This window comes from Stomoxys calcitrans, chromosome 1, assembly GCF_963082655.1.
Source record: "Stomoxys calcitrans chromosome 1, idStoCalc2.1, whole genome shotgun sequence".
Taxonomy (NCBI): Eukaryota; Metazoa; Arthropoda; class Insecta; order Diptera; family Muscidae; genus Stomoxys; species Stomoxys calcitrans.
This window is the reverse complement of record NC_081552.1, coordinates 55,612,150-55,636,228: the sequence shown is the minus strand read 5'-3', so window position 1 is coordinate 55,636,228 and position 24,079 is coordinate 55,612,150. Positions and strand designations below refer to the sequence as shown.

Sequence of the window (24,079 nt, the reverse complement as noted above, 5' to 3'; positions counted from 1 at the left end):
GCTAAAATTTTGCACATTGTGTTCTGTTTCGACTTCTAACAATTGTGCCAAATTCGGCCTAAATCAGTCTATAACCTGATATAGCTCCCATATAAACCGGTCTCTCGATTATCCTTGTTCGGTTCCTAGAAGCTTAAATTTTTGCTCGTTTGACAGAAGTTTGGTATGTATTGTAGAATAAAATTATGCCCTTCAACTAAATTTAGTGTGTATAAATTTTCAGCAGGATCAATAGCGGTGGGTTCCCAAGATTCGGCCCGGCCGAACTTCGCACGCTTTTACTTGCTTTGTTTTCTTCCCCCCAACTTCTTTTTATTCTTTCCTATAATTTTCTTCTCTTTAATTCTTGCTATTTTTAGCCTCCTAACTGTGGGATATTTCATTTTAACAGAATGAATGTTATTAGTTTCAAAATTACAACAGCCGTTTGCCTACATTCAAACAGCAACAGCCATGACCGGCATCATCATCAGCATCATCCGCATTTACATCAGCAATCATAGAATCTCAAAAAGGATAACATAAACGACATGACCACCGACAATAACAACACCAGCAACAACAACAAAAAAAGAGAGAGGGGGGAAAAAAACAAATGGACACCAAGGACGAACAGGGAACACCATAGAAAGGATAAATTCTAGCAATGGTCACTTCCTATTTACAACAATTGCATACGATTTGGCAACAATAACAACAACAGCAACTGCTACAACTACCATCTCCAAGTAATGTCGTGGGGGGCAGCAGTAACAATCACATGTTGTACAATGAGAAAAAGATATTCACGTTCACCAGGATTTGTATGTGCCAATGAATGTATAGCCAACATTATCCCCCACCCCCTTCGAACCCAGAAACATGCTTTTTATAACACACAAAAGTTGAACACCAGTGGACACTGGACACTGGTCACTGAGTTGCATATGATAAATAGTCTGAGCAGCAGAAAAGGGAAAAGTTACAAGGGCAACCAGGAAAAGATTTCTGTAAATACTTACAAGGATGACATAAATTTTGCTATGCTTAATAATGGTATCCAAGCATTGCTAAGCAAACAACAAACACAAAGGGAACAAAACGAAATAGGAACTTGCACGAGTATCTTTAAGATACAGATTTTAAATAAGAACAGAGAATCCATGTATGTGCCAACAAAAGTACATTTTCTTTTTTAGTTAAACAACAAAAGTAGGGTTATGAATTTGTTTTTTTTTTTTAAGAGAACGCAATAAGAAAGAATTCTAGCAAAGTTTTTAGAGATCAAGTTGGTTATACAGAGATACAACTTCTATACCAAGCATACTTACTTACTGACAAATGTGAAAATTTTCCCTTTAGCTTGTTTGGTCCTTGGCAATCTGCATATGCACATAATGTTTATGTGCATAAACTTAAATTTAAATTGAAATTGTTGAAAAGTTCTGTGCATTGCATTTTAATGAAGTTAAAGTTGAAGTGACTGTTTAAAAATGAACTAAATCAACTTTTACATTTTAGCTTTGTAGAAACAATTCAAATTTAAGAGAAAACCTTTCTCAACTTTTTGGAAGATATTTCGGGCTGGGTCTAATATTTCAGGTGTGTTACGTTTTGACAAGATCAAGAATTTATTAAAGTGTAAGGGCTTAGAGCCAACTAACGTCGGTCGTCCATAGATGTCTATACATGACATGACATTACTATAGATAAGGTGAAGTAACCCATATAAATACTATAAATAATAAAATAAAATAAAATAAAATAAAATAAAATAAAATAAAATAAAAATAAAATAAAATAAAATAAAATAAAATAAAATAAAATAAAATAAAATAAAATAAAATAAAATAAAATAAAATAAAATAAAATAAAATAAAATAAAATAAAATAAAATAAAATAAAATAAAATAAAATAAAATAAAATAAAATAAAATAAAATAAAATAAAATAAAATAAAATAAAATAAAATAAAATAAAATAAAATAAAATAAAATAAAATAAAATAAAATAAAATAAAATAAAATAAAATAAAATAAAATAAAATAAAATAAAATAAATTAAAATCAAGTAAAAACCTGTTATAGACTTTGAATGCCCACCACCAAGGACATAATAATCATACAATTTTAATATAACTTCACTGCTATATCGATTGCTATATCTAAATAGGGGCTGGTCTCGATCATATTTTATTTAGGTCCCGAGAACATATATACAAGTAACATTTTCAGCGAAATCAGGCAAAAATCCGCTTTTTACGGGAAAAAGAAGCCAAATTAGAAGATCGATCTGTTAGACAGTTATATCTGCAGAGTCTAATCTGATTCACATTTGGGTCGGATATCGGGAGGCTTAAAACAACTCACTATTTCAAATTTCAATGAAGTCGGGTAATAAATAAAGCTTTTATGACGTAAGACCCTAAATCGTCAGACCGGTCTATATGACAGCCATATCTAAATATAGTCCTACCTGAACCATACTCATGCGGATGTCGGAAGGCTTAAAATAACTCAGTATTTTAAATTTCAATGAAATCGGGTAATAAGTAAAGCTTTTATAGGCGTCAGACCCTAAATCGGCTTATTGGTCTATATGACTGCCATATCTAAAAATCGTCCGATATTTACAATATCTGGGTCAGATGGCCAGAGGCTAAAAAAACTGTTTCAAATTTCACCGAAATCGGGCAATATACGCAGCTTTTATGGGTTTCAGCCCCTTTGTCGGCAGATTGGTTTCTATGGCAGCTATATCTATAAATAGTCCGATCTCAGCATGCTTCTACATGTTAGTTTTTAAAAACACCACCGAAGGATGGGGGAATATTCATTTTGCCATCCCTTTTGCAACACATGGAAATATCCATTCCCAACCCCATTCTTATTTATAACAAGTAAAAGCGTGCTAAGTTCGGCTGGGCCTAATCTTATAAACCCTCCACCATGAAGCGCATTTGTCAGTTCTTTTCCCGGCATCTCTTCTTAGGCAAAAAATTATATAAGAAAAGATTTGCTCTGCTATTAGAGCGATATCAGGATATGGTCCGGTTTGGACCCCAATTAAATTATATGTTTGAGACCTGTGTAAAATGTAAGCTAATTCGAATAAGAATTGCGCCCTTTGGAGGCTCAAAAAGAAAAATAGAGAGATCGATTTATATGGGAGCTGTATCGGGCTATAGACCAATTCAGAACATAATAAACACGTGTGTTGATGGTCATGAGAGGATCCGTCGTAAAAAATTTCAGGCAAATCGCATAAAAATTGCGACCTCTAGAGGCTCAAAAAGTCAAGACCCAAGATCGGTTTATATGACAGCAGGTTATGAACCGATTTGAACCATGCTTGGCACAGTTGTTGGATATCATAACGAAATACTTCGTGCAAAAATTCATTCAAATCGGATAAGAATTGTGCCCTTTAGAGGCTCAAGAAGTCAAGACTCAAGATCGGTTTATATGACAGCTATATCAGGTTATGGACCGATTTGAACCATACTTGGCGCAGTTTTTGGATATCATAACAAAACACTCTAGAGGCTCAAGAAGTCAAGACCCAAGACCGGTTTATATGGCAGCTATATCAGGTTATGGACCAATTTGAACCATACTCGGCACATTTGTTGAATATCACAACAAAACACGTCGTCCAAAATTTCATTCCAATCGGATAAGAATTGCGCACTCTAGAGGCTCAAGAAGTCAAGATGCAAGATCGATTTATATGGCAGCTATATCAGGTTATGGACCAATTTCAACCATACTCAGCACATTTGTTGAATATCACAACAAAACACGTCGTGCAAAATTTCATTCCAATCGGATAAGAATTGCGCACTCTAGAGTCTCAAGAAGTCAAGACCCAAGATCGGTTTATATGGCAGCTATATCAGGTTATGGACCGATTTAAACCGTACTCGGTACAGTTTTTGAATGTCATAACAAAATCCGTCGTGTAAAATTTCATTCCATTCGGATAAAAATTGCGCACTGTAGACGCTCAAGAAGTCAAGACCCAAGATCGGTTTATATGGCAGCTATATCAAAACATGGACCGATATGGCCCATTGACAATACCAACCGACCTACACTAATAAGAAGTATTTATGCAGCTAGCTTTACTCCCTCGAAAGTTAGCGTGCTTTCGACAGACAGACGGACGGACAGAGGGACGGACAGACGGACGGACGGACATGGCTAGATCGACATAAAATGTCGCGACGATCAAGAATATATATACTTTATGGGGTCTCAGACGAATATTTCGAGTAGTTACAAACAGAATGACGAAATTAGTATACCCCCATCATATGGTGGAGGGTATAAAAGTCAATTTGTGTTTGTTTGTAGGTTTGTTTGTTTGTGTGTACTACATTTTTTTTTAAACTGAAAGGGGGCGGACCCTCCCCCTTACCCTAATTTTCAGAAACGCCAGATCTCGGAGATGGGTGGTGCGATTTAAGCGAAATTTTGTGTGCTCTCATATAGTACCCTAAAAATAAAAATTTGGTATCCAAATTTCGGCATGACATATATATACTATAATATACCAAATATACCAAACTATACTAAATATACCAAACTATATTTAGACCAGTCCCGACAATATGGGACTCAAATGAAAGGTATTTATGATAGGAAAATGTATCTGATATCCAATTGTCGGACCAAGTGCTAGTGGGACCACCCCAAGCCCCAAAACACCCCTAAATCGGACATATTTACCGACCATGGCAATATGGAACTCAAATGAAAGGTATGTGCAAGTAGAATACGAATCTGATATCCAAATGTGGGACCACATTTGTGGTCCTCCCCTTCCCCAAAACACCCCCCAAACTGGACTTATTTACTGACCATGGGAATATGGGGCTTAAATAAAAGGTATTTGAGTGTAGAACACCAATCTGATATCCAAATATGGGATCAAGTGTTTGGGGGCCGTCTCTCACCAAAAACATTCCCCAAAGGGCACAAATTTACGACCATATCAATATGGGGCTCAAATGAAAGGTCTTTGGGAGTAAAGCACGAATCTGATATCAATATTCGGGGAAAAGTGTCTATGGGGACACCCCTCCTCCCCCCCCCCCCCCCCCCCCCCCCCCATCCATCCCCACAATACCACCCAAATTGGAAGTATTTGCTGACTATTGGAACATGACGCTCAAATAAGAGGTATTTGCGAGTAGACCACGTATCTGACATTAACATTAGGGACCAACTGTCTAGGGGACGTCCCACTACCATAACAACTCCCAAATAGGACGTATTTGCTCACCAAGACAATTTCGGTCTTGATGAGAGTGGAACTAAATATTTATAGTTTTTAGGGTCAATACCCCAAACCGGACATAGTTACTGACTTTTGCAATAAGGAGTTTAAATGAGATTAGAAAACAAATTTGATATCCAATTTTGAGGGCAATGGCAATATGGGGTTCAAATAAATGATATATAGTTATATGAGAATAGAGCACAATGCTGATATATTTTCCCGGGCTTAGTGTTTGGGAGATCACTCCAATCGGCCACCCCTAAATCGGCCATATTTTCCGACCATGTCAAAGTGGAGCTTAAATGAGAGGTATTGGGGGATAGATCAAGAATTGATACCCACTTTCGGGACCAATTTTCTGGGGGTCTACCCCTTTCCCAATATACCCCACAAACAGCAATTTTTAACCATCGCAATATAGGGCTCAAATAAAGGTATTTGGAAGTAGAATACGAATTTGATATCCAAATGTAGGACCATGTAATTAGGGCATCACCCCTTACCCAAAACACCCCCAAAGGGAAAAAAATTTTCAACCATGCCAATATGTGGCTCAAATGAAAGGTATTTGAGATTAGAAAACGAATTTGATAACCTATTTTAGGGCCATGTGTTTGGGGGACGCCTCATCCTGTAAACTCCTCTTTAGCCAATGGCAATATGGGGATTAAATAAATGGTATTTGAAAGAAGAGCCCCATGCTGATATTTTTTCAGGGCCAAGTATCTAAGGCACCACCTCTCCCTCGAAAACACCGCTAAATGAGACATCATGAGAATATCGGGCTGAAATAAAGTATTTCAAGAATGGAGTACACTTTACATCCAAACTTTAATTCGTAGCCCAATAAATATCATATGGAATTCAGATAAAGGCACTTATATTGTTTAACTGTTTGTCAAGCGATATACTATTTTCGTAGCATTGAAATCAAGCTACCGACTATGAAAATGGAGATATTGAGCTGAAACTTTGCATAGATTCTTTTTTTGTCCATAAGCAGGTTAAGTTTGAAGATGGGCTATATCTTGATTCGCCGATTTAGGGTCTTAGGCCCATAGAAGCCAAAATTATCATCGGACTTTGCTGAAATTTGATACATTGCGTTGTCTTAGAGCCTTCGACATCTTACTTCAATTTGGCCCAGATCGGTCCAGATTTGGATATAGCTGCGATATAGACCGATCCGCCGATTTGCGGTCTTAGGCCCATGAAAGCCACATTTATTATTCGATTTTACTGAAATTTGGGACAGTGGGTTGGGTTAGGCCCTTCGACTTCCTTCGTTAATTTGGCCCAGAGCGTTCCAGATTTGGATATAGCTGCTATATATACCGATCTGTCGATTTAAGGTCTTACGCCCATAAAAGCCGCATTTACTGTCCGATTTTCCCAAAATTTGGGACAGTGAGTTTTGTTAGGTCCTTGATATCCCTCTTCAATTTGGCCCAGATAGGTCCCGATGTCTCGATTTAAAGTTTTGCCCCTCTAAAGCGCATTTATAATTCGATTTCGCTGAAATTTGACACAGTAACTTATGTTAGGCTTTTTGACATCCACGACGTATATGATTCCGATCGGCCTATATTTAGATATAACTACCAAATAAACCAATATTTTGTCCTACAAAATTGAACAATGACTTGTACTTATTAGACCACTTAATATCCGTGCCGGATTTGGTCCAAATCGGACCATATTTCTATATAGCTGCTATGTGGGCATAAATTATACATTTTTCAGCGGATTATGACGAAAGGTGATTTACATATATACCTGAGATGATGGGTATCCAAAGTTCGGCCCGGCCGATCTTAATGTCTTTTTATATGTTTTATTTTGATCCCAAAAAGAAAAATACGAAATATCCGTGCTGATAGTCCACCTGTTGTTTTTTATACCCTCCACCATAAGATGGGGGGTATACTAATTTCGTCATTCTGATTGTAACTACTCGAAATATTCGTCTGAGACCCCATAAAGTATATATATTCTTGATCGTCGTGAAATTTTATGTCGATCTAGCCATGTCCGTCCGTCCGTCCGTCTGTCTGTCGAAAGCACGCTAACTTCCGAAGGAGTAAAGCTAGCCGCTTGAAATTTTGCACAAATACTTCTTATTAGTGTAGGTCGGTTGGTATTGTAAATGGGCCATATCGGTCAATGTTTTGATATAGCTGCCATATAAACCGATCTTGGGTCTTGAATTCTTGAGCCTCTAGAGTGCGCAATTCTTATCCGATTGGGATGAAATTTTGCACGACGTGTTTTGTTATGATATCCAACAACTGTGCCAAGTATGGTTCAAATCGGTCCATAACCTGATATAGCTGCCATATAAACCGATCTGGGGTCTTGACTTCTTGAGCCTCTAGAGTGCGCAATTCTTATCCGATTGGACGACGTGTTTTGTTATGATATCCAACAACTGTGCCAAATATGGGGACTTGACTTCTTGAGCTTCTAGAGGGCGCAATTCCTATCCGATTTGGCTGAAATTTCGCAAGACCTTTTTTTATTGTTACTTTCAACAACTGTGTCAAATAAATTACAAGTCGGTTCATAACCTGATATAGCTGCCATATAAACCGATCTGGGATCTTGACTTCTTGAGCCTCTAGAGGTCGCAATTATTATCCGATTTGCCTGAAATTTTGTACGGCGGATTCTTTCATGACCATCAACATTCGTGTTTATTATGGTCTGAATCGGTCCAAAGCCCGATACTGCTCCCATATAAATTGATCTCTCTATTTTGCTTTTTGAGCTCACAAAGAGCGCTATTCTTATTCGAATTGGCTGACATTTTACACAGGTCTCCAGGTCTCGCTCTAATAGCAGAGCAAATCTTTTCTTATATCCTTTTTTTGCCTAAGAAGAGATGCCGGGAAAAGAACTCGACAAATGCGATCCATGGTGGAGGGTATATAAGATTCGGCCCGGCCGAACTTAGCACGCTTTTACTTGTTTCTTTTGTTTTTTTTTTTTTTTTTGTAGCTCTACTTAACTACAATAATACCCTGGCACGCTTTTACTTGTTTCTTTTGTTTTTTTTTTTTTTTTTTTGTAGCTCTACCTAACTACAATAATACCCTCCACCATGGGATGGAGGTATACTATCTTCGCCAATCCGTTTATAAAACCTTAAAATATGCGTCTAAGACCCCATAAAGTATATATACTCCTGATCGCAATGGCATTTTAAGTCTATCTATCCATGTTCGTCCGTCTGTCTGTGCACGATAACATGCAAAGGAGTAAAACTAAGCGCTTGAAATTTTGCACACATACTTCGTATCAGTGTTGGTGGGTTGGGATTGTAAATGGGCCATATCAGTTCATGTTTTGATATAGCTGCCATATAAACCGATCTAGGATCTTGACTTCTTGAGCCTTAATGCGGCACAATTCTTATCCAATTTGGCAGAGGTTTTGTATAAGGTGTTTCGTTATGACTTCCAATAACTGTGCTGAGTAGGGTCCAAATCGTTTCATAGCTTGATTAACACCCATGTAAAATGATCTCCCGATTATATTTCATAAGCCTATAGAGAGCGCAATTCTTATCCGATTTGGCTGAGATTTTGTAAAAGGTGTCTCGTTATGACTTTCAACAACTGTAATAAGTATGGTCCAAATCGGTTCATAGCTTGATATAGCTGCCATATAAACCGATCTCAGATTTTGACACAATTTTTAGCCGATTTTTCTGAAATTTAATATGAAGCGCTTTATTTTGACTTCCAACAACTATGCCAAGTGTTGTAAAATCAGTTTATATATATCGATAAAGCTCCCATATAAAATGATCTCCCGATTATACTTCTTGAACTTATAGAGGACGCAATGACCTTCAATATGCGTGCCAAATATGTTCTGAATCTGATATAGCTTTCATATAAATCGATCACCCGATATTACTTCTTGAGCTCCTATAGGGCGCAATTCTTTTCCGATTTGGCTGAAATTTTCTTATGACCCTTAATGTTACTGGTGAATTTCATAGAAATCGGTAAAGATTTAGATATAGGTGTCATCTATATATATCGCTCGATTTTCACTTCTATGGTCACTGCAAGCTCATTTATTGACCAATCTTCCCAAAATTTTGTACAGCGCTTTTACCGACGACTTCGACAATATATTGGGTTGCCCAAAAAGTAATTGCGGATTTTTCATATGGTCGGCGTTGACAAATTTGTTCACAGCTTGTGACTCTGTAATTGCATTCTTTTTTCTGTCAGTTATCAGCTGTTACTTTTAGCTTGCTTTAGAAAAAAAGTGTAAAAAAGTATATTTGATTAAAGTTCATTCTAAGTGTTATTAAAAATGCACTTACTTTCTTTAAAAAAATCCGCAATTACCTTTTGGGCAACCCAATATAAGAAGTTTGCTAGAAATCGGTTCATATTTAGATATAGCTCAAATATGTATGTCGTCAGATTTGGACTAGTATTGCAATAATGTGCTCATTTGTTAACCGATTCTCTAGAAATTAGGATTTTCTTATATCTTTTAGAATTGCTGGCGAATTTCACAAAAATCAGTTCGGATTTATATATAGCTTCGATATATGTATTTCGTCCGATTTTCACTTCAAGAGCCACTGCTAGCGCATTTATTGACCAATCCTGCCAAAATTGTGCAGAACGCTTTCCTCGATGCCTTCCACAATATCTAAGAAGTTTGGTCAAAATCGGTTCAGATTTAAATGTACCTCCATATATGTGTTCATCAGATTCTGGCTAATTTGCAAATAATGTTGTCATTTGTCAACCGTATGTAGTACACTTTGAACATATTTGCTAATTTTTAACATATTTTGCTGAAACTTGAAACAGTGAGTAGTTTTAAGCCTCTTATCTCCGGATGGTTTAGCTCGAACTATATTTAGATATAGCTGCTATATAGACCGATCTGCTGATAAGGGGTTTGAAGCCCATAAAAGATACATTTTAGTACCCGATTTCGCTGAAATTTGAAAAAGTGAGTTGTTTTGAGCCTCCCGATAATAGACCTTAATACGGTTCGGGTGGGACCATATTTAGATATAGCTGTCATATAGGCCGATCTGCCGATAAAGGGTCTGAAGCCTATAAAAGCTGAAATTTTAAATAGTGAGTTGTTTTCAGCCTGCCGACATCCGCCCCAAATATGTCTCCGATCTAACCATATTTAGATATAGCTGCCATATAGACCGATATTCCAATTTACGGTCTTAATTCCATAAAAAGCTGATTTATTGTCTGAAAATTACTTGTATATGACTTCTCGGGACCTGAATATAATGTGATCGAGAGCAGCCCCTATTAAGATATAACTATGGATATAGTAGTGGAGTTATAATAGAATAGATTGATTATTATATCTTTGTTTAATTTGGTCCAGATCGGTTCAGATTTGGTTATAGGTGCCATATAGAACGATCCCACGATTTAAAAATATTGGCCCTATAAAGAGCGCATTTTTTAAACGATTTCGTAGAAATTTGAAGCAGTGACTTATATTAGAGTTTTCGACATCCGTATTTCAATATTTTGTTCTACAAAATTGAACAGTGACTTATATATATTAGACCACTCAATGTCCGTACCGTATTTGGTTGCATAAGTAATCCAATTTTCACCACATTGTGACGAAAGGGGGGTTTACATATGTACCCGTGGTGGTGGGTATCCAAAGTTCTTGTTTTTATACCCTCCACCATAGGATGGGGGGTATACTAATTTCGTCATTCTGTTTGTAACTGCTCGAAATATTCGTCTGAGACCCCATAAAGTATATATATTCTTGTTCGTCGCGACATTTTATGTCGATCTAGCCATATCCGTCCGTCTGTCCGTCCGTCCGTCCGTCTGTCGAAAGAACACTTCCGAAGGAGTAAAGCTAGCCGCTAAATTTTGCACAAATACTTCTTATTAGTGTAGGTCGGTTGGTATTGTAAATGGGCCATATCGGTCCATGTTTTGATATAGCTGCCATATAAACCGATCTTGGGTCTTGACTTCGTGAGCCTCTACATTGCGCAATTCTTATCCGATTGGAATGAAATTTTGCACGACGTGTTTTGTTGCGACATTTAACAACTGTGCCGAGTATGGTTCAAATCGGTCTAAAACCTGATATAGCTGCCATATAAACCGATCTTGGGTCTTGACTTCTTGAGCCTGTAGGGTGCGCAATTCTTATCCGATTGGGATAAAACGACGTGTTTTGTTATGATATTCAATAACTGTGCCATGTATGGTTCAAATCGGTTCACAACCTGATATAGCTGCCATATAAACCGATCTGGGATCTTGACTTCTTGAGCCTCTAGAGGTCACAATTATTATCTGATTTGCCTGAAATTTTGTGCGACGGATCCTCTCATGACCATGAATCGGTCTATAGCCCGATACAGCTCCCATATAAATCGATCTCTCTATTTTTCTTCTTGTTGTATACATTTTTAGCAAAATCCATGGTGGTGGGTTCAGCCCGGTCGAACTTAGCACGCTTTTACTTGTTGCAGCTAAGTTCGATAGGTGTGCTTAGCGGCACCCTTTCGTAAAGAAGATTTATGTGGCTGAATATTTTACAAATGTCGCTGGCGTTCGCTAAAAATTATTTCTGATGTTCTCGCCAGGTTTGAACCTGAGCGTTCAGCGTTATAGGCAGACTTCAAAGGCAATTTTCTAAGAGTACACTATTTACGACATAGCCTATAAGCTTACTGCAGTGAAGACGAGGAGAATCTGTTATTCTTGTAGAGCTATTTCAAATGCCTTATACAGAACTTTAAATCGGAGGTTTGTAGGATATTTTTTTTCACGGTCTCATGCTTTCAACGGCATCATTCCCTATCTTATTCCCATGATATCACAATGGTCTAATTTTCTATGTGATTCTGATTTTAAACTGTCACCAAAACCTATTTTCTCAAAGGCTACAAACATTGTTTCATTTACTTTTCCCACCTCCATACTTTCTTGCGCTTTGCATACATATCCATAGGCCATATTCGTTTCATTTTACTCTGAAAAATATTTTTCCTTTCTCAAATCCTTTTTATATTCCCCAAAGTACATTGAGAAGCGTCACAACTCACCTGATAATCCATCGAATTGCCATAGCCCATGTGATTGCAGGAACAGGAACAATGTTTGATATGCTGTTCCAGTTCATCATCGATGATCAGCGGGGACATGCCTGCTGTGCACAAATCTCCATTGGCACACACATCAAGGCCCATGTGTTGTGGTTCCAGAGGATGGTTTGGTTGATGATGATGTGGAAGCGAAGACTGTTGCGTGCCAGAGTCTGCTGGTAACAATTGATGTTGTTGATGATGATGATGATGATGACGATGAAACTGTTGACTCAAATGCTGTTGATAGGCCACCAGTTCATCGTCAGTGGAACAGACCATGCTGGCTGGCGACAATTGCTGCAGCTGGGAGGAGCGTGTGGCCAACAAGCTGTGGGAATTTAAATCCTTGAAAGTTGACGGCGTAGAGGCGGAAGCGGATGATGTTGCTGCAGAGAAAAGAGCAGCCGGTGTTAATAGCTTTTGTTTTATTTGTTGGGACGTTCTTAGACTTTTATTGCCGCCGGATGTTTGTTGATGTTGAGGTTTATTTTGCGAAACTGCTGAGACAGCCGAGCCTGTTACAGACGCTGAGTTGGCGGAAGAAGAGGAGTTGGAGTGGGAATGAGAATGCGAATGCGAGCTTTTTATGTGTGCTATTAAGGGATTTGTTATAATCGTGGTATTGGCATTGTTGATATTAAAATCTGTGGCATATATGGCAGAGCTGGAAGCCGAGGGTGGCACATCTATGGAGGAGGCTTTCAACAGACTTCTGCTATTCATATAATTACGAGATAAATGACGACTGCTACCAGGTCTGGAATTACGTGACAAAGTTCTGTTGCCAACATTTCCTGTGTCGCTGTCCACATGCTGTTCATTAACATCGTCGCTGTAGTTGGGCCTAACATAGCGCTGTAGCGAATGCGCTCTCATTTTTTCCCCTGAAAAGCTTTTGCGCCGTGAGAGTGTATGAAAAGCTTCATAAGCAACAGTTTCTTCATCACCCTGCATGCTAGTGGGTGGTGGGTGATAGCCGGCAAGAAAGTCTGGCGGCGAAGAGAACATTTCCCGTTCCTCCTCATTGTCATCGTCGTAGCTGCTAAAGTGACGATGGCCCAAAGTAAAGTATTTGGGGAAATGGGCCATATCATTATTGGCTGCCTCAACACCACCACCACCACCACCAGTTGCTACTGCTGCAGCTGAGATGGTTTCCAGTCCGGAGTTAAGCTGATCTGTGGCTGTTATATCAGGGGGTGGGGCTGGGTTTGAGGTTTGGCTAATCACAGCTGTCTGGGCTGCGGACAACATCAGATTCATCATTTCTATGGAGTCTGAAGCCAAGGGCACCGTGCAAGAGCCCACATCGGTGGCAGAGTCATCATAGTCCAACAAGGAATCATTGGCTAAAGGCAAAACCGAGGGACTTGCAGCACTTTCCTCCTCATCCAAGCCCAAAATTTTGGCTGGCCGTGCTGTGTTATCCTCAGAGTCCAATTCATCAGAGGTGTAAGACTCCAAATCGGAAGTTAGACTGCGTCCTTGCAACAATTGTCGTCTTTGTTGTAACTGCTGTAACTGTTGTTGCTGCTGTAACTGATGCTGCTGTTGTAACTGTTGCTGCTGCTGCTGCTGCTGATGTTGTCCCACTATGGAATTGGCTGTGGAGTTAATGCCATATTTCCAATAGGTCTTATGCGTACCCGCTATGCGATGCAAAGTTCTGGTCACCTGTAACTCTCCAACCCTGCGTCCCTCCAGCTTTTGCCTTTCCAATTGTTGCAAAGTCTTAAAGGTCTTGCGCACCGTGGGAGTGTGATGCAAGGTATTGCAACGACGTGTAGGGGGTGGAGTGTACATGGGTGAGGCCAAGGCATGGCGACCAGGTGATGTTGTGGATTTGGTTTTCGATTTCTTGCCGCTGTTGCCTCCTCCTCCCACCCCCAAACGATTTGTCAGTGATTGGGCCGACAATGACAAAACTTTTGTGAATTTCAATTTACTTCCGGCTCCGCCAGAGTCCTTGGACTTTGCCCTCCTCATCAGGGCCTGCTGATGCTGATGATGCTCTGTAATGGTGGGCAGTTTGAGCAATTGTTGTGCCTGCAGTTGCACATAATTGGTGCTGTTACTCTGAACAACCGTTCCGTTGTTCGGGTGTTGGGCTGGTAATCGCTCTTGGGGTTCATTAAGGGCTGTGTGTAAAAAGAGTTGGGTTGACTTTGAGTTCGGGGAAGTTTGTTTCTGCGATTGCTTTTTCAAAGAGGGGGGCGTAACGGCAGGCTCATACAAAGATCTTTGGGACAAAGCCAAATAGTCCTTTCGCAGATGTTGTGGCTGCTGATGCTGCTGCTTTTGTTGTTCTTGCTCTTCTTGCTCCAGTGCCTTGAGAGCACGCAATTCCCATTCCGCTGAAGTCATGAAGATATTCCTTTAAGGGTTTTGTTATCTTTAACAAACTTAAAGAAGCAAATTGACAAGCAGCGACCCAACAGCGATCAACAAAAAAATTTATATGTTTTGTTAAGCAAATTTCGTAGTCATTTTCTTTTCCCCTCCTTTGTGTCTACTGGATGACCTGGTTATTTTATTTTTTTCAAGTTAAGCTTTAATTGATATTGAATCCCTTGGCAGCCTTTTTTGTTAGAGATATCGTACACTTTCATTTTGTTGAGCAGTTCTTTGTAAACACACCATAAAACAATTTGTTTTCGTTTATCCATTTTTTTTTTTCATAGGGTTTTTTTTCGGGCTCCGTTTATTTTTCCATTTTCTTTTTCATTTGGTTTAAATGTTTTTATTGACTTTTTGATTACCATTCACTTGTTGGGTTTTTGTTAGCAGCGGCTTTTGAAGGTTTTGAAGGCGGTACAAATCCATATACATATTTCAATTAAGGTCTTTTCGCTTCTTTTCACTGATGTTGTGGTCAACAAGACAGCATTTCCATTAGGATTGACATTGAAACATATTTGATGTGGCTACCAAAAATCTACAAATGCAGCGAGGGAAAACAAAAACAAATTGAACAATTATCAAATGTTACAGTAGTCACAGATAATAAATTAAATAAAAGTGTTTGATTATGCAAGTAAGAGTATAGCGAATGGATAATAATTTGTGTGAGGATTTAAAATTATATGACAAACGAGTATGAACAGTCAAAAGTCGGACAAAGACGACCTTTTTATAATCTGCATCACATTGGATTTGCATGCTAAGTGAGTGCAAATGGGGCTACACAAAACATGGAAGCTATATCTAAATCTAAACGGATTTCTTCCAATTTCAATAGGTTTCACCTCGAAACCAATGGGGCTGCGCCAAATTTAAAGACGACCGAAGAAAAAACAAGTAAAAAGGCGTTAAGTTCGGCCGGGCCGAACTTTGGATACCCACCACCTCGGGTATATATGTTAACCACCTTTCATCAAAATCCGGTGCAAATTTTATACCTTATACTCATATACCTCATACCGATCTGAACTATATACGACACGGATGTCGAAAAGCCGAACATAAGTCACTGTGTCAAATTTCAGTGAAATCGGATTATAAATGCGCCGTTTATGGGGCCAAAACTTTAAATCGACATATCGGTCTACATGGCAACTATATCCAAATCTGGACCGATTTGAGCCAAGTTGCATAAACATGTCGAAGAGCCTAACACTAAGCACTGTCCCAAATTTCGGCGAAATCGGACAATAAATGCCTCTTTTATGGGCCCTAAACCTTAAATCCAGAAATCGGTCTATATGGCAGCTATATTCAAATCTGGACCGATCTGGGCAAAATTGAAGAAGGACGTCGAAGAGCCCAACCAAACTCACTGTCTCAAATTTCAGCGACATCGGACAATAAATGCGTCTTTTATGGCCCCAAAACTCAAAACCTAGATATCGGTCTATATGGCAGCTATATCCAAATCTGGACCGATCTGCGCGATATTGCAGAAGTATGTCAAGGGGCTTAACTTAACTCACTGTTCCAAATTTCGGCGACATCGGGCAATAAATGAGAATTTTATGGGCCCAAAACCATAAATCAAGAAATCGGTCTATATGGCAGCTATATCCAAATTTGAACCGATCTGGACCAAATTGAAGAAATATGTCAAAGGGCCTAACACAACTCACTGTCCCAAATCTCAGGGACATCGGATAATGAATGTGGCTATTATGGGCCTTACACCATAAATCGGAGGATCGATCTATATGGCAGCTATATCCAAATCTGGACCGATCTGAGCCAAATTAACGAGGGATGTCGATGGGCCTTACACAATTCACTGTCCCGAATTTCATCAAAATCGGATAGTAAATGTGGCTTTTGTGGGTCTAAGACCCTAAACCGGAGGATCGGCCTATATGGCAGCTATATCCAAAACTGGACCGATCTGAGCCAATTTAACGAAGGATGTCGATAGGCCATACACAATTCCCTGTCACGAATTTCATCAAAATCCGATAATAAATGTGGCTTTTGTGGGCCTAAGACCCTAAACCGGAGGATCGGTCTATATGACAGCTATATCCAAATCTGAACCGATCTGGACCAAATTAAATAAACATGTTAAAGGGCCTAAGACAACTCACTGTCCCAAATTTCAGCGAAATCGGATAATAAATGTGGCTTTTATGGGCCTTAGACCCTAAATCGAAGGTTCGGTCTATATGGCAGCTATATCCAAATCTGGACCGATCGAAGCCAAATTGACAAAGGATGTCAAAGGGCCTAACACAACTCACTGTCCCAAATTTCAACAAAATGGGATAATAAATGTGGCTTTTATGGGCCTAAGACCCCAAATCGGCGGATCGGTCTATATGGGGGCTATATCAAGATATAGTCCGATATAGCCCATCTTCGAACTTAACCTGTTTATGGACAAAAAAAGAATCTGTGCAAAATTTCAGCTCAATATCTCTATTTTTAAAGACTGTAGCGTGATTTCAACAGACAGACGGACGGACATGTCTAGATCGTCTTAGATTTTTACGCTGATTAAGAATATATATACTTTATAGGGTCGGAAATGGATATTTCGATGTGTTGCAAACGGAATGACAAAATGAATATACCCCCATCCTTCGGTGGTGGTTATAAAAAAGTAAAAGCGTGCTATGTTCGGCCGGGCCGAATCTTATATACCCTCCACCATGGATCGCATTTGTCGAGTTCTTTTCCAGGCATCTCTTCTTAGACATTATATCTTAGCCATTCTACCACTTCCACTGCAGTGGTCGGGTGACCTTTTCAATATGACAAGTTCTAGATCTTTAGAGTGCACCCCAAAGCCCAGCTAGTCGTTTTATTTGGAACCACCCGCATAGAAGTCCATGTAACTTCTATTACCAGGGATGTCCTTGTTGCAATCGGTTCTATCAGGAATAGTGGTACAGTAATTTTTATCAAAAAGCGGCTCAGGTAGGTTATAATCCACACTGCCTGGAACATCGAATATTAAATCAAGGATAACACAGTGTGCGTAGCCGCCACATGACCAAAGAGAAAGCTACCTTAGCCTCACGGCAGTGGTCGCAGCAACTTGTCTAGAGGCATTAGATGTAGCATTAAATTCAGTACATTAGATGGTGTCGTCCTTATTGCGGCTCTGATGCACAAACAAACCCTCCCTTGGATCCGGTTGAATATTGAACAGTAGGTGTACTTTTGAAGCGCTGTCCACCAGACCACAACAACATATAGCATTATAGGTCTGACAACTGCAGTATATACCCAATGCACGAGTGCTGGGAACCATTCCCCTAACTTCAATAGCCACGTCATAAGCATACACTTTTTCTTCCAGAGACAATGACATATTGTTAATGGCTGTATTCCAAAGTAGAGGAAACAGTCATCTCCTTAAGGCGTTCCTCTGCCGACCCATCTTTTTAGATCCACAGATTCCAAGACTGCTGTAATGCACCTTTTAGTAAGTAAGCTTTTAACAAACTTTCTTACGGTAGAGTTGATGCCTACAAACTCCAACTCCTTCATGATTGACGTCGGTTTCACATTATTTTCAAGCACTTTCGTCTTGTAAAGTTTTCCTGTTTTCGAAATGAAAATTACCTTTGTGTCCCTTCATCCTACAGTTATATATGACATGCTGAAACAAGCAGAGTTTATCTCTCTTAGCCAAGGATCCAGTCTATCAGACACAGCTAGTAATTCAACCGATAATACAGTTCCTGGCAACTTAAAGGAGTCTTAACTTCTTTCCGCCCAAAGGATTTTCGGCTCAGACACAATTTCCCTAATAAGCTCCCACGAATGCATACCAGTGACAACCTTTTCTGGCACCACGTTGTCCGTTGGAGAATTTCCCGCGAAATGTGTATCAGCAAGTGGTTCTGGTGTTTCTTCCCTAGACATTGTCTCTACATTCTCTGACTTCTGAATATACCCCACCGTAATAGGTCTTGAGGACAGAATCTTCCTTAGCCTAGAGGCCTCAGATGTAACCTAAACGGAACTGCAGAACTCTACCCAGAATTTGTTCTGAGCCTTACTCAGCTTATATATCAGCCTTATATTTTCTTATTTTAGCATTACAGCATTTCTTAGCTTAGCATTACAGATGTCCCAATCGTGTAATGCTCTTTTGGCTTTCGCTCTGTTAAAGAGTTTTCTGCAGTCCTTCCAACCAACCAGGTCCACCATGGCGGTCGATGTTTGCCTCTTGGCTTGACACTATGACATGCTGACACAGGCGAGTCATTCAGGGAATTCGTGATCCGATTGACCACTACATCTATATCCTGCGCAGTTGACACTTCCTTTTCTGGTCTAGAAGGGAACAAAGTGCAGAATTTGTTCCGAAATTTATCCTTCCTTCTGTTTAGCCGAGGGACCACTTCTGCAGTATTTTCTCCAACTTATATCTTCCTATACAAAGGTAACATATTCTCCCACTTATATCTTCTTATACAAAGGTAACATCTAGTACCTCCTGCCTGTTCCAGGTAATAAAGGTCGGTTTATTCCCTTTATTACAAATTGTCAGATTGCAACTTCGATATGCAGCTCACCCCTTTCGTTGACATCCGAACTTCCCCATATCTGTTGATGTGCATTAGCATCACTTCTTACAGTGAGGCTCTTCTTCCATGCAGAAGCGGCTTCAAACAGCAACTTAAGGTTTGATGGCGGCATCTCTGAATCGTATAGGGAAGTCAGCCAGTAATAAGACTTATCCATTTCAACCCTAGATACTACTGAATCTTCAATGCAGGGGCAGGTGAGAAAATAGTAAAACCACTCTTCCTCAGGACACTGGCCACTTGCTTGCACTAACTGCAGCTATTTATAGTTTTTAGGGCTAATACCATAAACCGGACATATTTGCTGACTTTTGCAATAAGGAGTTTAAATGAGATTAGAAAACGAATTTGCTATCCAATTTTGAGGCCAATGGCCTCATATAAATGGTTCATATAAATGATATATTGTAATATGAGAATAGAGCATATTTTTCGGGCTTAGTGTTTGGGGAACCCCCAAAACACCCACAAATCGGGCATATTTACCGACCATGTCAATGTGGAGCTTTAATGAAAGGTATTGGGGGTAGAGCAAGAATTTATACCTACTTTCGGGACCAATTTTCTGGGGGAATACCCCTTTCCCAAAATACCCCACAAACAGAATACGAATTTGATATCCAAATGTAGGAACATATATTAAGGTCATCACCCCTTCCCCAAAACATCCCCCAAAGGGTAAACATTTTCCGACCATGCCAATATGTGGCTCAAATGAAAGGTATTCGAGATTAGAAAACGAATTTGATAACCTATTTGGGGTCATGTGTTTGGGGGGACGCCTAATCCTGTAAACTCCCCCTCAAAACCAATGGCAATATGGGGTTTAAATAAATGGTATTTGAAAGAAAAGCACGATGCTGACATTTTTTCTGGGCCAAGTATCTGGGGGACCACCCCCGAAAACACCTCTAAATCAGATATCAAGAGAATATCGGGCTGAAATAAAGTATTTTAAGAATGGAGTACACCTTACGTCCAAACTTAAATTCGTAGACCAATAAAGATCATATGGGATTCAGATAAAGGCACTTATATTGTTAAACTGTTAGTCAAGCGATATATTATATTCGTAGCATGGTATTTCGCTAAAAGATCTTTAATTGTCGAAAATAAATATTCCAGGGAAACTTATGTCCCATATAAAGTAAAAGATGGCGCAGCGGAGCGGGCCCGGATCAGCTAGTATATATATTTATATTTTCACATCGTGGTCACTGCAAGCGCCTTTATTGACCAATGTTGGCAAAATTGTGTGCAACACTTTCCCCGACGACTACCACAATATCTAAGAAGTTTGCTGGAAATCGGTTCAGATTTAAAAAGAGCTCCCATATATATGTTCGCCAGGTCTGCAATAATGTTGTCATTTGTCCTCCGTAGTTATTACAGTTTGAATATATTTGCTCGAAATTTAATACAGATTGTTTAATAACCCTTCTGAAAACATACGCCGAGGTCCATCAAAATTGGTTCAGTATTAGATATAGCTCCCTTTTTGTACCTATAGTGTAGGTGTATTCTAAAGTCGGCACCCCCGACCATTGCCTTACTGGTTTTATAAAACCATTTAGTTAGCTTAACCCGAAGGGATGGAAGGGGCGCGTGAAAAGAAGTAGAATAAATTTAATTAAAAATTAAATGATGTTATAACAAGCAACAACAAAAACAAAAATATATAAAGCCGAACAATTCTAATTATGTTTTAATTGGATAACTAAACATCGAATGATAAATGCTTCACTAATTATTTATAACGCAATTGCAATTGCTAGACCTCTCTGCAGTGGCTCTCGAACCTTCCTACATGCCAACCAAAGAATCCCTTGCTCATTTGGTTGCTCATTTATCTGCCTCAAAACACCCTCAAGCAGCGGTGGGTAGAACTTGGAAAATTTATAGGCAAATTAATTCAAATAAATCTGTAAAAGTCCTCGAAAAACAGTACGCATATATCTACTCCATAAACAATTTAGGTGGCACATAATTGTGCCGTGCAAAAAAAAAACAGCAATACGCAAACCTAAATGTATGGTATTCAGTCATCAATTTGTTGGTTTTTACAAAACCACCAACGAGCTGTCTCTCATAAAGTGAATTAGTGGCATTTTTAAAAATTCCACATATGTATACTCATACTTGCCCCAATTAATTTTGTTTTGAGTTGTACATCATACTACTGATAACGAAGAGTGTCTTATCAATAACAAGAAAAAATGCGTTAAGTTCGGCCGTGCCAAATATGGATACCCACCACCATGGTTAAATTAACCATCCTCTTTTATAACAACTCCACTACCATATCCATAGTCATATACAAGTGGGAGCTGGCCTGGATCATATTTGATTCAGTCCCGAGAACTTTTACAGAAGTCATAGTTTTAGGGAAACGAATTCGATTTTTATGGGATTAAGACCCTAAATTGGAAGATCCGTCTATATGGCAGCTATATCTAAAATTTGTCCGATCTGGACCATATACGGGTGTGATGACGGAAGGCTTAAAACAACTCACTGTTTCAAGTTTCTGCGAAATCGGGTTATAAATGCAGTTTTTATGGGCTCAAGACGATTATTTGGCAGATCGCTCTATATGGCAGCTATATCTGAATATAAACCGATCTGAACCATATTTGAGTCGAATATCAGGAGGCTCAAGACAGCTCGCTGTTTCAAGTTTTAGTGAAATCGGGTTATAAATGCAGTTTTTATGGGCTCAAAAGGTCTTGAGCTCATAGCAGCAAATATATCCAAATATGGCCCAATTTGGCCCAATCAAGAACTTAACATGCGTATGGAATAAATACTAGTTTTTGCAAAATTTCAAATCAATATCTCAATTTTTAAAAACACACGGACATCCGACCATAGTGTCGGAAATGGATATTTCGTTGTGTTGCAAACGGAATGATTAAATGAATATACCCCCTATCCTATGGTGGTGGGCATAAAAATATTGAAGTGGTGCCAGTCAGAGCACTTTTCAGATTGCACATTTGACACCTTAAAATACATAAAATGGTGGTTTCTGTAAAGTGTTGACAGGAATTAATTTTAAGCAACATTCAATCCCACAAAAATAATCTATTTGCAGCGAACGATTACGAAGCATTGTAAATTTTTGTTTGATCTATAATATACAATATCGTCATATGATGTGCAAAACCACGTACATAGGGCAAAACTTGCGGCTTTCTGGGGCTCGATAAGTCAAATTGGGAAATCGGTTTATATGGGACGTATATCAGGTTATAGAGCGATTTGTACAGCATTTGGTACAGTTGAGGTGTTACAAACGGTATTAAAAGTATTGCAAAAGTATAGTATACAGTTTTAGTAAGAAAAAACTGTAAAAAGGTACTGTATAGAAGGTAATTTATAACAAGTAAAAAGGCGTTAAGTTCGGCCGGGCCGAACTTTGGATACCCACCACCTCGGGTATATATTGGGTTGCCCAAAAAGTAATTGCGGATTTTTCATATAGTCGGCGTTGACAAATTTGTTCACAGCTTGTGACTCTGTAATTGCATTCTTTCTTCTGTCAGTTATCAGCTGTTACTTTTAGCTTGCTTTAGAACAAAGTGTAAAAAAAGTATATTTGATGAAAGCTCATTCTAAATTTTATTAAATATCTGGAGAAATATCTGCAGGGGCTTAACTTAACTCTCTCTCCCAAATTTCGGCAACATCGGACAATAAATGCTACTTTTATGGACCCAAAACATTAAATCGATATATCGGTCTATATGGCAGCTATATCCAAATCTTGATCGATCTGAGTGTAATTGAAGAAGGATGTCAAAGGGCCTAACAGAACTCACTGTCCCTAATTGCGGCGAAATCGGACAATAAATGCGCTTTTTATGGACCCAAAACCTAAAACCGAGAGATCGGTCTATATGGCAGCTATATCCAAATCTGAACCGATCTGTGCCATAATGCACAAGTATGTCAAGGGGCTTAACACAACTCACTGTCCCAAATTTCGGTGACATCGGACAATCAATGCGCCTTTTATGGGCCTAAGACCCTAAATCGGAGGATCGGTCTATATGGCAGCTATATCCAAATCTGTACCGATCTAGGCCAAATTAACGAAGGATGTCGAAGGGCCTAACACAACTCACTGTCCCAAATTTCAGCAAAATAAAATAAACAAGTAAAAGCGTGCTAAGTTCGGCCGGGCCGAATCTTATATACCCTCCACCATGGATCGCATTTGTCGAGTTCTTTTCCCGGCATCTCTTCTTAGGCAAACAAGGATATAAAAAAAGATTTGCTCTGCTATTAGAGCGATATCAAGATATGGTCCAGTTCGGACCAAAATTAAATTATATGTTGGAGACCTGTGTAAAATTTCAGCCAATTCGAATAAGAATTGCGGCCATTGGGGGCTCAAGAAGTAAAATAGAGAGAACGATTTATATGGGAGCTGTATCGGGCAATAGACCGATTCAGACCATAATAAGCACGTATGTTGATGATCATGAGAGGATCCGTCGTACAAAATTTCAGGCAAATCGGATAATAATTGCGACCTCTAGGGATCAAGAAGTCAAGATCAAAGATCGGTTTATATGGCACCTACATCAGGATATGGACCGATTTGAATGTTATTTGACACAGTTGTTGAAAGTAAGAATAAAATACGTCATGCAAAATTTCAGCCAAATCGGATAGGAATTGCGCC

At 39.0% G+C, this 24,079-nt stretch overlaps 1 protein-coding gene across 1 annotated transcript in view; it reads right to left on the bottom strand.

Annotated features, from left to right (window-relative positions):
- Nucleotides 1–1,337: 1,337 nt before the first annotated feature.
- Nucleotides 1,338–24,079, bottom strand: part of LOC106095068 (uncharacterized) — a 35,822-nt gene continuing 13,080 nt past the window's right edge. Inside the window, exons 2-3 of the mRNA XM_059365105.1 lie at nt 12,353–15,329; nt 1,338–1,361 (exon numbers count right to left, since the gene is read on the bottom strand). Coding sequence (XP_059221088.1) covers nt 1,338–1,361; nt 12,353–14,758 — 2,430 coding nt within the window. The 5' untranslated portion in view covers nt 14,759–15,329. The remainder of the gene's footprint in view (nt 1,362–12,352; nt 15,330–24,079) is intronic.